This window comes from Nycticebus coucang, chromosome 21, assembly GCF_027406575.1.
Source record: "Nycticebus coucang isolate mNycCou1 chromosome 21, mNycCou1.pri, whole genome shotgun sequence".
Taxonomy (NCBI): domain Eukaryota; kingdom Metazoa; phylum Chordata; class Mammalia; order Primates; family Lorisidae; genus Nycticebus; species Nycticebus coucang.
This window is the reverse complement of record NC_069800.1, coordinates 61,952,692-61,968,454: the sequence shown is the minus strand read 5'-3', so window position 1 is coordinate 61,968,454 and position 15,763 is coordinate 61,952,692. Positions and strand designations below refer to the sequence as shown.

At 50.2% G+C, this 15,763-nt stretch overlaps 1 protein-coding gene across 1 annotated transcript in view; it reads left to right on the top strand.

Moving 5' to 3' along the window:
- The first annotated feature begins 3,115 nt into the window (after positions 1 to 3,115).
- The window catches only part of BMP7 (bone morphogenetic protein 7), an 86,275-nt gene continuing 73,627 nt past the window's right edge, over positions 3,116 to 15,763 (top strand). Inside the window, exon 1 of the mRNA XM_053574643.1 lies at positions 3,116 to 3,540. Within this exon, the coding sequence (XP_053430618.1) occupies positions 3,123 to 3,540 (418 nt within the window). The 5' untranslated portion in view covers positions 3,116 to 3,122. The remainder of the gene's footprint in view (positions 3,541 to 15,763) is intronic.

Sequence of the window (15,763 nt, the reverse complement as noted above, 5' to 3'; positions counted from 1 at the left end):
AACTAGAGTCTTTCTTCGCTTCCAGGACTTCTCTGTAGTGGCTGAGGGGGGACAAAGGTAGATCCTGGCAAATCGATTGTTTCCATAGGTACAGTGGTAGCACACATACCAGCTGCCCTGCACTCACCCTCACCCATTTAGGAAGGCCCCTCCAAATGACCTGGGAGTGGACTGAGCAGCAGGGAAGGCTGCACACAGTGCTGCACCTAGGCTCTCATTTTCATTTCCCCTTTGGAAGAAACCTACTTTCCTCATCTCTGCTGAAGGCACACCCAGGGCCCCGGGACAGAGCTCACTCTTCAGGGCTCCTGAACTGGCTGCTCCTCTGCCTGGGATGCCTCCCCCTGGGGAATCCCAGCTCCCATTCTTGCTTCAGTATTCAGGTCAGTGGCATCTCCACTGGGAGACCCTTCCCCACCCCACCCTGTTTATGCCTCTTGAACGATGCCAGTTCTTCACCTGCACACTCTCAGATGGACATTGAGTGCCTGTGCACCCCTGGGCCAGACTCCTGTGCCCCCCAATGGCCATACCAGGTCTTTCCTCCTCTATTCTCCTGCATTCTTCCTGGAGAGAAGCCATGGACTAGAGCCACCCCCCTGTCTGTCCCCAACCTTATTTAAGGTTCTTGCTTTGTCTCTACTGGCCTGTAAACCAGCGTCTGGATGGATCCTCCACATAGGCTTGCTCCTTGCCGTGTCCTCCTGCCCAGCACTGTGCTTGGTGCAAAATGAAAATGAGGGGCCCCTTGTTCATAGATTAGTAAGAAACTGCACTATGGTGACAGCAGGGCAGGAAGCCAAGTGTGGGGCCCTTGGGAACTCGGGGCCCTATGCCACTGCCCAGATTGTGGCCCATGCAACCCACCTAGCCTGACACCCAGGGCTTAACAAGCATGTGAAGAAGGAAGGAGTTACCAAATGAGGGCAGGTGGGGTGGGCTTTCAGGGGCCTCGGTGGGCTGCTAGGCAGAGGCTGAGCCCCGGCTCAAGGGGCTTAGGACCTGCACCATCTTACTCTGGGGCCTGTGTGAGTGGCTAGGACCTGGGGCCTGGCATTTTCCTGCTTCTTGCTGGACCTCTGGCTTCTCCCCTCTCCATGCAAACTCTCAGCACACGTCCTCTTGGGCTGCCATCTTGTCCAAAAGCCTCCACGGAGGCCTTTGGCCTGTCCCCAGCCCTCCTGTTCCAGCCCCTACATGGGGCTTAGCCAGAGGGAACCCCCTTCACTTCTCATTCCTAAGTCCCTCTGGGGCCTTGCTCCCTCTGGCCCAGCCCCAGGAGAGGAGGGAGACCGGGCTAAGCTTTTACCAGTGGGCTTTCACTACCACTCTGAGTGAAGGATTATTTTACTCCCATTTTCACAGATGAGGAAGCTGAGGCTCTGAGGAGCAGTAATTCACATGAGGTCCACATTGGCAGTGGAGACTGGTAGGTTCTTAGCTGTCTGGGGCCTCCCTGTGACAGAGTGGGTGGCTCCTATCTTTTATGTGATGACTGGAGGATGAGATCTCAGGCAGAGACCCTGGGAGGCAGGGGGAGGGCGGAACTAGATGCCAAGATCAGTTCCTGATGGTTCTCTGGTTATTGTTCCTTTGCAAATGGACTGTCTGTCCCAGGTGCAGGAGGCCATCCTGTAAACAGACATTCCAAATACCAGAGGGTCTCCATGGGGTGGAGGGGACCACTGCCAAGGAAGAGATGGTGGCTCCTCAGGTGGGGCCAGGGGAGGACTGATACAGTGGGGCGGACAGTGGGGTGCTACAGTGCCTGCTCTGGACAGGGGTGGAGGGGACTGAGTGGGGGTCCCAAAGAGGAGAAGGTGGGAGGGGAAACAGCCTTAGCTCGTACAAAGTTCACATATTCTTTCAACGAATACTGATTGTGTAGCCACAGCGGCTAGGGCGCTGGGTTCCAGGAGCTGGGGAGCAGATCGCTGGTCTGGGCCCTCGGTTTCCCGCGGGGACACAAGACCGTGAAGAAGCCGCGGAGTAACTCAAACAGCAGGCAGTAAGAGAAATTAAAGGGAAAAAAGTGTGAGTGGGATTGAGGAAAGCAAGTGACTGGCCTTCTCATGGCTGGTCTTGGAAGGTCTCTTGAGAGGAGAAAGGGAAGGCAAGTGCAAAGACAAGTTGGCGACGGGTTCGGGGAGGCGTGAAGGGCTCAGCGTGGCTGGAGCAAAAGAAGGGGGCCAAGGCGGGCTCAAGAGTCACGGCCTCCGCAAAGCTTTTTCCTATCCCGGAGCTTCCTCCGCACTCCTCCAAGCTTTTCCCACCGCAGGCCGAACCCTGTGGATCCTGCCTATGCCTTGGTTCTGGCCCCGACTGCGAGGCGGGAGAGCGCCGGACCCGCCCCGATTACCCTCTCGGCATCCCCGCGGCGTCCGGCCCGGCGCTGGGCACCCAGTGGGCACTCGGTCAATATTTGTGGAGCGCACTAGAAGGAATGAATGAACCCATTGGGCACAGCTGGGGGGAGGGCGGGGCCTAGGGCAGGTGGGAGGCCGTCGGCGCGGGAGGGGCCCCTAGAAGTCCGTCCTCCTCCTCCTCCCCCTCCAGGCTCCAGCGCTGACGACTCTGGGGCTCCCGAGGCGGCCTCTTGTGCGATCCTGGGCGCTCAGGGCTGGGAGAGCGATCCGGGGCGCCTGCTCTCAGCGTTGGAGGTTGGGAGAGGCTGGGTCGCCGTTGCTCGAAGGCGAGAGCTCTACAGGAGTCGGAGAGGGAGCGCCCGCCCGCCCGCTGGCCGCCGCCTCGCTGCCTCTCTGTGCTCGGTCCTCTGGACTCCTAGGGTTGCTGGCTGCTCCTCCCATCCGCGCCCGCCTCTTCTCTCGCTTGATCGCTCGCTGAAGCTGATTTCCAAGCCCTGCGGTGCGCTTGGGCGAGTGCGGGGCAAGGGGCCCCGGGCCAGCACCGAACAAGGGGCGGGGGTCGGGGCAGAGCGCAGCCTGCCGGGGAGGGGCCATGTCTGGCGCGGGCGCAGCGGGGCCCGTCTGCAGCAAGTGACTGAGCGGCGCGGACGGCTGCCTGCCCCCGTCTGCCACCTGGGGCGGCGCGGGCCCGGTTGCCCGGAGCCCGGAGCCCAGAGCCCGGAGCCCGGAGCCCGGGTTGCGCGTAGAGCCGGCGCGATGCACGTGCGCTCTCTGCGCGCTGCTGCGCCGCACAGCTTCGTGGCGCTCTGGGCACCCCTGTTCCTGCTGCGCTCCGCCCTGGCCGACTTCAGCCTGGACAACGAAGTGCACTCGAGCTTCATCCACAGGCGCCTCCGCAGCCAGGAGCGGCGGGAGATGCAGCGTGAGATCCTTTCCATCTTGGGCTTGCCCCATCGCCCGCGCCCCCACCTCCAGGGCAAGCATAACTCGGCGCCCATGTTCATGCTGGACCTATACAACGCCATGGCGGTGGAGGAGGGCGGCGGGCCCGACGGCCAGGGCTTCTCCTACCCCTACAAGGCCGTCTTCAGCACCCAGGGCCCCCCTCTGGCCAGTCTGCAAGATAGCCACTTCCTCACCGATGCCGACATGGTCATGAGCTTCGTCAACCTCGGTGAGTAAGGGCAGGAAAGGGGTGCGCATCTCTGTTAGAGGGTGCTTTGGAACAAGGAGGGGGCCGCATCTTACATCAGCCTGATCAGCTTTCTACTCCCAGCCGTTTGCAAAACTTAAGTGCCCACCAGAGGGTCTCTCACAGCCGGTCCTACTGAACCCCAAGTTGTGCGCGCCCCTAGGTAGGACGGGTGAAGCTCAACTGGCCTGTGGGGGTTATTGGGAGGGAGGGGCTGATCCGAAGCCCCCTACTTGTTAGGCCGCTGGCGGCATCTCATGCCCGAGGATCTGGCCCCGTCGCGGGTCAGTTCAAAGCACTGGGCTCCGTCATGTGAGTTGTCCTGAGCCGGCGCGGCCCGAGCTACCTGGATTGAAAGAGTCTTTCTTGGCAAAGCAGCCTTCCCGCCCTTCCTGGACCCCTCTTACCCCTGCCTGGCCCTGGCATTGTGGGCGTGGCACTCCATTCCTAGCCCTGGGAAGCCCTACCTGTCCCCTCATGCTGCGCCCGCCTTTACCTGCGACACGCCCCGGAGCACCTTGGGGCCCCTCTCTCGGCCACTGGGTGCCCCCCCCCTTTCTCTTGGCTGGAGCTGGGAAAGAAACGTTGTCATTCCGAGTTTTCTATTTTAAATATTTAATGATAGGTCCCAGGCCGGCAGAATCCATTTTCAGCGCTTATCACGTGTGGCGCGCAAACCACGGGCTTTGGTGATTTGGTGGCGCGGGATCTCTGAGCAGACGCATGCTGGGGGTCGCCGGGGGACTCGGTTTCCAGCTGAAGCCGCGGCGATTGGAGGACGCGAGGTTGGGGCCGCGTAGGGGGCCCGGTGGTTCCCCCTGGATCTGTGCGCGCACATTCACCGGACTTGCTCAAACTAACCCCCGGCAGCGCGCGGTGGGGCTGACGATCAAATATTTGGTTTCCGAGATAACACGCCCCCATAGCGCGGTTTCCTGAGCCGCTTTCATTCTACTGTGTAACTTGCTGCGAAACCCTGAACCAAGTCAAGACAGCAAACTCACGCCCACAGGAGCTGTGTCAACGTGGAAATAATGATGGCAAAGCCCCACGCTGGGCACCCGGGGCACGGATAGGGGGTGCGGGGAAGCGCAGATCCGCCTTAAAGCTTCCCGCTGCAGATAAGGGCCCTGGAGTTCCCGGGAGGCCATTGTCCCTACTTAATAATAACCGAATTCAAACAGTGAAACAAGCTTCAGCAAGCAAGGGGTGGGAGGTTTAGATGCCAGAATAACTTCAGGAAAGTTTAAATTATACTAAGCAGTCAGTTAGGAAAGAGGCAGCTGCATATGTCCTGATTTAGAACAATCTCCGAGATGTATGAGGTGGAAGCCAGCAAGGTGCAGATGAGCGCGGTTGCATGTGTGCGTGAGTGTCCGGCTGGAAGTAGGCGCCAGGCATTGGAAAGAGATTTTGCTGGGGGTGGGGTGGGGGGCAAAGCTGAGACTTCACTGTCTGTACTTAAGTCTGTGATTTGTTTTTCTTTTACAATGTGTATTTATTGCCTATGCCAAAAACTAAAGAAAAATTTCAAATACATACACATAAAATAATTAGTGAATGCAGAGCTCTGCAGCCCTCCTGAAGCCTGGTGTTAGCCAGGGCCCTTTCTCTGGTGTGGGATTTATGACATCTTCCGTTCTTGGGTACTCAGGACTCCCGCTGAATGCAGCAGGTCCCAGAGGCTGCCTTCAGAGCCTGGCTGGGGTCATTAAAAAGGTATTTGTAATCCCTGGCTTCTGAAGGCTCTGCAAACCCAGTGTGCAAAAAGTCCCCTGATGCTTAGGGCCCAGTAGTGTGGCCAGACCCCGTGGGGGGGCTTCTTGTACCCCATAGAAGGACCAGGTTACTCATTCCGGGACTCTGGGGACTTTGGGGCAGGCTGTTTGCTCCCCTCATGGCTGTGGAAGCAAGCTGGGACTTGTTTGGGAGGCCACAGCTGGGTGGTTTCCCTCCTCTGGCTGTACACACACCTTTCAATCCATTTCTTTCATCTTGAAAGGACAAAGACCGGCTTGTCTGAGCTTCTTAATCAGTTGGGCTGGCTTTGGGCTTTGTGAGACCCTGACTTTCTCAGGTCCAGCTTTCTGGACCATCACTCCAAATTAGATGGCAGAGTGGCTTTTAACAGAGCACACTGACCTTGTTTTCTTTCTTTCTCTGCCTCCAAACTCGAGGTAATTAGTTGGGTGAAGACCTGGACTGCAGTTTGGCAAGATGCTGCCTGTAGATGGCTTGAAGGTTGGCCTTTAATTTCTGCTCAGTACAGCACAAGAATAAACTGCCTGTGCCTTCTTTTCTGGTGTCATTTGGAATTTCTCCATAGGAGAAACTTGGGAGTGGCGGTGGGGTTCGAGAGAGTTGGGGGCTTCATGTAGGAGGCTTGCTGGGGGCACCGAGTTTTCTGAGAAGGTGCCCTATTTTTCCTGGATTACAAATCATGAATTGATCTGTAGCATTCATGAAGTTTTCTAAAGGCAAGTTTATTCGCACACTTTACCTAAGAATGAGAAAATATCACTTGCACCTCTCAAACCATTATTTGTTATCACGGGAGGGGACTTTGGAGGACCCTTGATGAGGATCTTGGGGGGATGGATGCTGACTCCCTCTGCTTCCCCCTCCCCCTGCACTGCATACCTCTGGGGTCCTGCAGGCGGGGCGTGTGTGGGTGAGTGTGGAGGACCCCTGCCTGAATTCTGAAGGCTTTCACAGACCTTCTTCCTCTGTCTGCAGCCAAACTGGTTTTTGTTCCTGTAAGTCGTTCTCCTCGGAATTCAAGTTTTTGCCAGGCTGAGCAGGAGCTAAACTAGAGGGGAAACCAGAGGGGGAATTTACGACAAAACCAGGTGCTGGGAATGAGGACTTCAGCCTGCACCTTATGACAAAGCCCAGGCTGTACAATAAAACCCGTGCAATGTGAGTGGAGCTGCTTGAGTGAGACTCACATCTTCCCAGCCTGGGCCCCTTAAGTTCAATGGCAAGATTTGTAAACTGGTTTGGATTAACAAGCCCCTGACTCCTCTGTGTAGACTTAATTTTGGAATTCAAAACAGGCTACCCTCTCTTAAGTAGTCCCCAGGCAGTGGCCATTCAGCAGACCGAATCCAGCCTTCACCCTTGCCATTCTTTCTTTGGAGAAATGCAGAGGGTCTGATTGGAATCACCTAAGGAAGCTGCTGATACTGGGAGAGGGTGACTCTTGGTTATCTCTGGTTGGTCCAGGTTATGAAGGAATGACATTTGTTTAATCTTTGAAGCTAAATTTTTTTAAAAAGAGAGAAAGTTGGAAACCTATCATCATTGCAGCCAGCATATAAAAGTGGCTTTTGTTAACGGAGAGTGGGGAGAAGGCTGTGCAGTTTGATTTTTGCTTTGTGCCATCTGGCTGTCCTTTTTGTTGACAAGTGTTTGGCATTAAGATCTCTCCCTGTGCCCCTTAAGAGCAGGCCCTACCACTGTAGAGTATTAGAAAAAGATTCTGTTACAGTTTAAAAATTTCCTTCAGGGAGTGCTTTAAGAAGGGAGCGTGGACTGTAGGCATTTGCAGCTGTAACCTGGCTTGTGTTAAAATTTGGAAGGGGCTGTTCCACATTCCAGCACTCGGAGCGCCGGCCCTCACTGGTAAGCAGCCAAAGGTTAATATAGATGTCACATTGCCTTCCCCCTTCTTTCTCTCTTTCTGCAGAGCGCCTTCACTACAGGACTGCACCAGCAGCTGTGTTTTTAGTAACCCTTTCAAAATCACTTCTTTTAAACCTCATTTTCCTGCTTATATAAATCAAAGATTTCTCCCCTCTTTTCCCAAGGATATACGTGACCCAGATTTGAACTTTTTTGATCTTCTCTGCATTTCTGGAATCGTGGCAGGTTAAGGCTGAACCATGGATGCCAACTTGGGGGGCTATTTGGGAGTTTTATACCAGGGTTGTTATTTGGTTGTGAAGTGGGCCCCATCAAAGAGGAAAGGGTGGTGGCCCAGATAAAAACTGGTCTCAGAGCAGCAAGGGGGATGGTTCTTTGAATGCCCAGAGGGAAGAGATGCAGGTCTTGTGAACTGCAGTGTGGGGCCTTACCTCGCCTTGGTAGGCTGTCCAGACTTTGCCCAGACAAACACAGCTGGTGTACGATCCCCTGACCACCGGAATGCCTGAGATGTGAGTGAATATCACATGTCCACTGAACTCGGAGACAAGTGATGACTTCATTTCAGGGAGAGTCCCATCTAAGTTGATTGATCACTTTAATACCACCCCCCCCCATTTGGTAAGGTCATATTTGGCCCACTGCAGCCATCAGAGTGTCCTGAAACTGCCCTGTCTCCACCCTTTCCCAGTCTGCCCATCCATTTAACCAGCTGAATATTTTGAATGGAGAGCCCTTTGCACCAGGCTGCTGGCCATATTAATTTTTTCCCACTCACTCTGTAGACTTAGCTGGGGGCTGTCGACACACTCAGTTTTTGGCATGTCACTGCAATGTTTCCCCTTAATGCACTTTGGCAGTGTCACCGGGGTTAGGGCACAGGCAGGGATGTGTGGGACCTGTCATGTTATTGTCAGAGGAATGTGCGGATTAGCCTTTACAGCATAGTGGTGGGAGAGCACTGCAGCTGTGTACACTTATTATAAAAGATTTAAGTCCCACTGGTAAAATCAATATATTGAATTGCACAACCCTCTGCTTTTAATTAGTTTAAATCCAATGGGCCAGTGTCATTTTGCCTTCTTTCGCCTTTATGGGGTGAGGAAATACCAATATTTACATAGAAACTGTTAATTTGTGGTGAAAATGATAACACATTTAGCTTTACACACTCAAATTGCTCCAACTTGATGGATCCCAGATCAACGCGGAGCTGAGCGGGTGACGTCAGCAGGGTGAGGGAGCAGGGAGGAGACGTCACTGGTGTCTGTTGCTGGCCCCGATGCCGGACGCAGGTGGGCAGGTCTGGAGATGACCAGCTGGGGATGCTGGTCTTTGACGAAATGAGTCGCTTCTTTCTATGGCAGGTCAGAAATACTGAGATTCACCCTCATCACATAAAATCCTTTCTCTTAGCTTTCTTCCTAAGTTGTGAAGTGGGCACTTGCTTTTGGGTTGTTTTCAAGCCTCTTCTTACACACGCAGGGTCCTTTGTACTGGGCAGCTCAAGGCACGATATTTTATTTTTTCCAGAGCCCCAGATGCTTTTCTTTCCAGTTCCTGAAACAGTTTATAGAGGCAGGGAGGTTTGTTCACTGCAAAGGATCCCATGTCTGACCATGTCTATCATGTGAGCCATTTGCTATTAGCCGTGTGATGGAGCTGGGATTGAATTCCGGGTTTTGCAGCAAATGGCATTTGACAAATAATACTTGACAAAAAATGTAACTTGTTATTTCTCAATATGGGACAGATAGTGGATAGTTAACTTTCCCTGGCAAAAAAATCGCTCAAACCCAAAGTGAAATAGCAGTGCCAGGGGGTGCCAGGGCCACCGCTGAGTGTGCTTCCCCTCTTCAAAGTAAAGCGTTCATGATTTGGGGCGATATTAGGAGCGCCTGAAGTTTGACACTTACTTATGTGAAACTGGGAGTAACATATGCACTGCCGTCCTTTCAACATTTGTGTTGGAAGGCGTTGTGGGGAGCCGCGTAAAGCCTTTGCTGATCCGCGTGGAGTGGATTGAATTAATGACAACTCTGAGAGCACCAGTTTTAGGGTAATTGCTTTATTGTTTTGGAGCCAGGGTGCTTATAATCCGGTTCCTGTGCAAACATGTTTAACGTGTGTTAATGCATTTCCAAACCAGAGCCTCTCACACAACCCTGCTTTTCATTAATTGATGTCGGTAGCATGGTACAGTATTTCAAAGGGCTGGCCAAGTATAAACTGTGTTTCCAATTTCCTTCCTTTCCTGTGTTTGGAATGCCAATGTTAATTTGTTCCCATGCAGGAGCGGGGGCTGCCAACCGCGGCTTTCTATAAAGGGCTTCACAGTGAAGGCTTCCAGCCCTCGCTGATGCTTGGGGCTGCCTGGCCAAGTTTCCTGACACTTTGCAGCTAATTCTGGGTGATATATGGAGTGGGGGGTGGGGGGCTTCATCGCAGCGTAACGGAAGTTCTCGGTGACAGCGGTGGGTGTGACTTGGCGAGGGGGATTGGAACGGCTTCCACAGTGGTTCTCTTCAGACACAGCTTAAACCCATGTGTCTGTTCCACTATGATTGCAAGTTAGCTGTATGACCTTGGGCAAGTTATTCACCATCTCTGAGTTTGCCTTCTCATTTTATAAAGGCCAGATATTAATTCTCTCCTTAACAGATTCTGAAGAAGACAGAATCCTATCACCTGTGTAGAGTCCAGCTCACAGTTGGTGAACAATAAATGCTAGCTCTTGTTTTTATTTTGTTGGTCAGATCAAGATTCATTTTGGGATATTAGTTGAAATTTCAGTTTTTAGGGACTTAATCTTAAAATATTGGGATTAAGCAATATATGTTATTTTATGTCAAGGAGAAGTCCCCAGAGGCATATATATAAATGGACTCTCTCAGAGATGGGTGAAATTTGAATGAACACACCAAACTTATTTGAGGATGAATAGGGTAATGCTGAATGTTTCTGTGGTTGTTTACAAATTTTACTACTTGGGAAACTGAAACCGAGTAAGGGGTATACAAGAACACTTGTACTGTCTTGGCAAATTCAAACCAAAAATTATTTTAAAATAGAAAAGTTTAATTTAAAAAATTACATTACTGAAGTATTTATTCCCACCTCTTTCTGGAAGATGGTCAAAGTACAAATTGTCTTTCCTTTCAAAGGAGTGACAAGCCCAAAGCATTCATTAACAGAACTGCATAACTCTCCCAGTTTTTATTGGAGCAGGTGCAAGGCTGTCTGTGGCTCCTGCAGCTGGGGTTACACTGTGACAACAAAGCCCTGTGTGGATTCAGTGTATTTAGAAACCTCTGGAGACCAGAGGACGAAAGAGAATGTCTCCAGGGCCCGAGACCGCGGGGTGGGCTTTCTCACTCAAGGCTTCCCATAAATTCCCTTCAACTCTTTCTGCGCTATTTGAAAAATCCGACTTAGTGAGTATTAAGTTTCCCTGCATCTCTGAGGTCACATGTTCTATCACATCTTTATCTCCCTGGAGTGGCTTTCAAGTTTCAATCTTTTGTTGTCTGGCTTAATTCAATTTGGCTGTGAATAAAAACGGCCCTGTTTCCAGAATCAAGGACTTGCATGTTTTTAAGCATTGGATTTAGGCCTATACCATCTTGTAATTCCGACCTTTCTCTTACTTTCATATAGTTCGGGGAAAATAAAAGAAAATAACAACAATGAAAAAGCAAGGCACTCAGCACAAGGCTGTCTAAGTGCTCCTCTGCACACACACCTGCAAAGGCAGGCACTTTTTTTGATGGTTTCAATAGCTTGTGTTCTGGCTTTGGTAAAGGACACTTGTCTTGGCTGCTGTCTTCTAGACATTCTCACTGTCCTGCTCACATACTGCCTTGCAGAGTCCTCATGGCATAGCAGAGTCTTCAAATTCCTACTGGTAATATTTTGCGTATACAACCTACATAGAAATAAATTGTATAACTCCCAGGATAGTTTGCACTTTTTTGTTGTTGTTGCAGTTTTTCGCCAGGGCCGGGTTTGAACCCACCACCTCCAGTATATGGGGCTGGAGCCCTACTCCTTGAGCCACAGGCGCTGCCCAGATAGTTTGTACTTTTTAAACATGGATGATTGTAGAAATTTAAACAGGAGGCACTACAAACAAAAACAATACAACATTTTAATGTTTGTCAATTAATACTATACATGCTAACTGATCATTATTAATACAATTTTAATTTTGTTACCACAGTTTTAATTAACAGACAATAAAATTTTATTAACTTTGCTGCTTCTAAAATTTGCAGTGTGGTGGAACGTTCAGAATCATGGTTTAACAGTTTGAGATCACAGAGCTCAAGGTCTGGTCCCAAATTTCATCAAATTTGACCCGGTGTCTGTCCAACATAAATACAGTTATCGTGTGGCAATAAAAACCCTCACAAGTCTCAGTGGCTTAAAGCCACAGAGGTGGGTTGGTGGGGGCTCTGCACATTGGTGACAGCGGGGATTGCTAGGAAAGGCTCAGATCCTCAGAATGTCACTGTAGTCACCAATTCCAGAGGGAGGGAAAGAAAATGTAAATTGTGGATTGGCTTTTAAAATTTCTTTTTTTTTTTTTAGACAGAGTCTCACTTTGTCGCCCCCAGTAGAGTACTGTGGCATCATAGCTCACAGCAACCTCCAACTCTTGGGCTCAAGCTCAGGTGCCCATCGCAATGCGTGGCTATGTTTTTTTTTTTTTTTTTTTAGAGATGGGGGTCTCACTCTAGCTCAGACTGGTCTTGAACCTGGGAGCTCAGGCAGTCCATCTGCCTCAGCCTCCCAGAGTGCTAGGATTACAGGCAAGAGCCACTGCACCCAGCTGGCTTTTAAAATTTCTAGTTGTAAGTTACATTTTTTTTTTTTTTTTGAGACAGAGTTTCACTCTGTCACCATGGGTAGAGTGTTGTGGCATCATCATAGCTCACAGCAACCTCAAACTCCAGGGCTCAAGTGATCCTCTTGCCTTAGTCTCCCAAGTACCTGGGACTACAGGTGCCCACCACACCTGAAAGTTTTTCTATTTTTAGTAGAGACAGGGTTTTGCTCTTGCTCAGGCTGTTCTCCAACTCCTGAGCTCAAGCAATCCACCTGCCTCAGCCTTCCAGAGTGCTGGGATTATAGGCGTGAGCCACCCCAGCTGGAAATGACTTTCTACCTGGAGGAGCCTCTGGTCACATTTCACTGGTCAAAGCTAGTCCTGTGGCCAAGCCTGACCCAACCTGGGCAGGAGACCACAGTTCCACCACATGCTTAGGAAGGCAGAATACCAGAAAGTACGTGGGAAGTGGCATGAATGACTGCCACACTGTCACGGGTGAGGAGGATCTAAAGATCTAAAGATACTGGAAGAAGTGAGTGGTTGGCTGAGTTGCTAAAACAAGAGCCTCATCTTTCCATCCCATCTGTCAGTCATTCTTGAAATTTAGTGAACAATTATAATTGTAATGTATTTTTTCTCGTGTTCGTGTGGGTTGTCTGGCTTTGCCCCAAGGGCTTCCACCCCATTTTAGAGACCAGTTTTTCTAGAAGCTTCCATCTCACGGAGTTATTCAAGTTGGTTCACCAAGAATAGCCATTTGTTTCTGTTCCCACTTGTAAAATGACTTCCCTCTTTAAGGCTTGTCTTTCAACACAGGCAAGCTTCAGCTTTAGTCTGGTTCACTACCCAGAGAATTAAAGAGCCCCAGTCTGGTCTCGACTCCTGTGCTGACAGCTAGTGTTTCTCTAGAAGGTGTAGATTGTTGCCTTATCTCGAAGTTTTGCCCTGAATGGAAAAGCTGGTTTTTCTCCGGGCATACAGTGGCCTGAATGCTCTTAGTCCAGGCAGGATCTCACATGATGGAATCTAGAAACTAAATTCAGAGAGTCCTTCATCACCTAAAGGCATCACTGGGATAACTCATAGTGTGTTAAGCAGCAGTGGATTTACAATAGCCATCTTCATCGGGCTCCTCATTTAATTCTCCCAGCGTTATGCAAAGTAAGTGATGTCTTTCTCATTTTAGGTAGGAAGAAGCCCGAGGGCCCAAACTTGCGCAGCTGGGAAGTGTGGGCTTGGCATGTGCATCCAGCTCTCCCTCCTGGACCTGTCAGCATATGTGGCTAAGGAGGAGGAGTGTGGGGGAGGTGGTCATGAGACCACAAAAACAGAAGCCAGGCCCATGACCTTGACTTTGTGGTCTCATACTCTGATGAGTAAGATAAAAATAAGCTGGCGCACACCTCTCCCTTTTGTTAACCATCCTGCTTTTGAGAACCCCTCTCTCCTTTGACTTTACGGCTTAAAAACATTGTCAGGGCACAGGGCCTTTAGTACCCATGTGTGAGGGTGGGGGGTTACATACACCCACACTCCATCCCTGGGGAAATTCCAGAGGCAGCTAGAAAATGGTATTTTAAGAGCAGTTCCTCAAGATGCTGTATAGAAAGACTCCAGAAGCTATCTTTACTGTCTGTCCCTGAATTCCTATTGCATGTGGTTTGTGGTATCATAAAGCCACCAACTGTCTGAATGTCCATGAGCAGGGGTTGGGAGAAATAAACTGGTATGGATGTAGGAAGGGAAGACAACAGAATTGAATTGTTCAAATGCTTGGACTTTTTTTTTTTTGAGACAGTCTCACTCTGTTACCCGGGTAGAGTGCTGTGGCATCTTAGCTCACACTATCCTCAAACTCGTGGACTCAGTGATCCTCTTGCCTCAGCCTCCCAAGTAGCTGGGACTGTAGGCACCTGTCACAATGCCCAACTAGTCTTTGAGAAAGGATCTCGCTCTTGCTCAGGCTGGTCTTGAACTCCTGAGCTCAAGCCATCCAGCTGCCTCGGCCTCCCAGAGTGCTGGGATTATAGGTGTGAGCCGCAGTGCCCAGCCCTGGACTTCTTTTTATGTATCACTATAGACCCAAAGTGGAAGTCAAGTTGGAATCAGCAAGTAGCAGAGGATGTTTGGTATGTAACTATGTAACCATTTGTCCATCTCACACACACACTCACACCATAGAAGGGCACCAAATAATACTGCTTATTCACTGTTTGTGGGTTCGTACAGGTTGCAATATCATCGTGAGCACATGGGCAGGAAGGACTCACTACCTTCGGGGTGACGCTGCCTTTGGGGAGGCAGAGAAGATATGGGGTTGGAAGGAAGTTTTAAATACATTCCATTTGTTCCTGTCAAGATTTCTTTCTTTTAATAATAAGAAAACAGGAGAGGGCGGCGCCTGTGGCTCAGTGAGTAGGGCGCCGGTCCCACATGCCGGAGGTGGCAGGTTCAAACCCAGCCCCGGCCAAAAACCACAAAAAAAAAAAAAAAAAAAGAAAACAAGAGAAAGCCTGAATTGAACTTTGGAATAGAACAAGGACATCAGTGAAAAAGTACGTACAATCTGAAAAAACGTCTGGAGTTTAGTTCCCAGTTTCTTAGTTTTGTCACACGTTTTGTGATTACAGAAGGTGCTCCCGTTGGGGGAAACTGGCTGAAGGACACAGGGGCACTCTTTCTTATGAATCTCCTAGATCTAAAGTTTCTTATAAATTTAAAGTTATTCCAAAATAAATGTTTATTTTTTTTTAAAAAGGAAGCACCCATGACGTTAATGCTTGTTAATTCTTAGTTATGGACGCATGGCTCAGCTTCTTGGGTGCTGCTGTTCCCGAAGTTGGAGGCCAAGAGAGCCAGTCCTAGAGTGTGTTCAGGGTATCACCCCCCAAAGGCCAATATCTAATCAATCTACAGACCCCTTAACAATATGGGGACTCAGGGAGCAAATGAAAACCCCACAGGATGGTACCCTGAGACCTTTAAAACTCTGCCTGCCTTGTTCATAAGATGCCCAATATAAAGCCATTTGTTTATAGGCAAGAAAGAGGGGGTAGGAAGTTGTTTTACACTGTTAAATTTTCCTCTTGGTCCTGAACTTTGCAAAACATGTGACCCTTGTCCCCCCACTGGCATCTTTGTCCTTCTCAAGTTCCGTTTTCTGATTGCCTTGACCTGACATTTCTGGAGAGAGAAACCCTTAAAAATGGCAGTGGGGCCTCGGAACCTTCCAGGGCTAGTAAATGTTTATAGGATGGAGGCACTGGTTGGTCATTTCCTTTAGGAGGAAACAATAAATGAAGCAACTTGCCTTATACCTGCTCAAATTGTCTTAATATATTGGCAGGGAGGGAGGGGTGAGGGGGTGGGGCATCTGGAATCTCTGGGTGTCTGGAACTTGGAAGTCCTCTTTTAGGTTTGCTTAGGGCAGAGGTTCGCAGCCTGGGCACTACTGACTTTGTTAACCAGACAGTTCTTGGTTGGGGCTGTTCTGTGCACGTGGAATGTTTAGCAGCATCCCTGGCCCTGATCCAAATTGTGACAGGGAAATACATCCCTAGACATTGGTAAATGTCCCCTGCAGGGCAGATTGCCCCCCTCCATTGAGAACTACTGGTTTAGGGTACTGTTCCTCAAACTTGGGAATTCATTTGGGAGCCTCAGCTTCAAACCCATGCGGCCACAGTTGGCAGTGGGAGAAATAGCATTTCTAGCTGGATGGGTTATTTT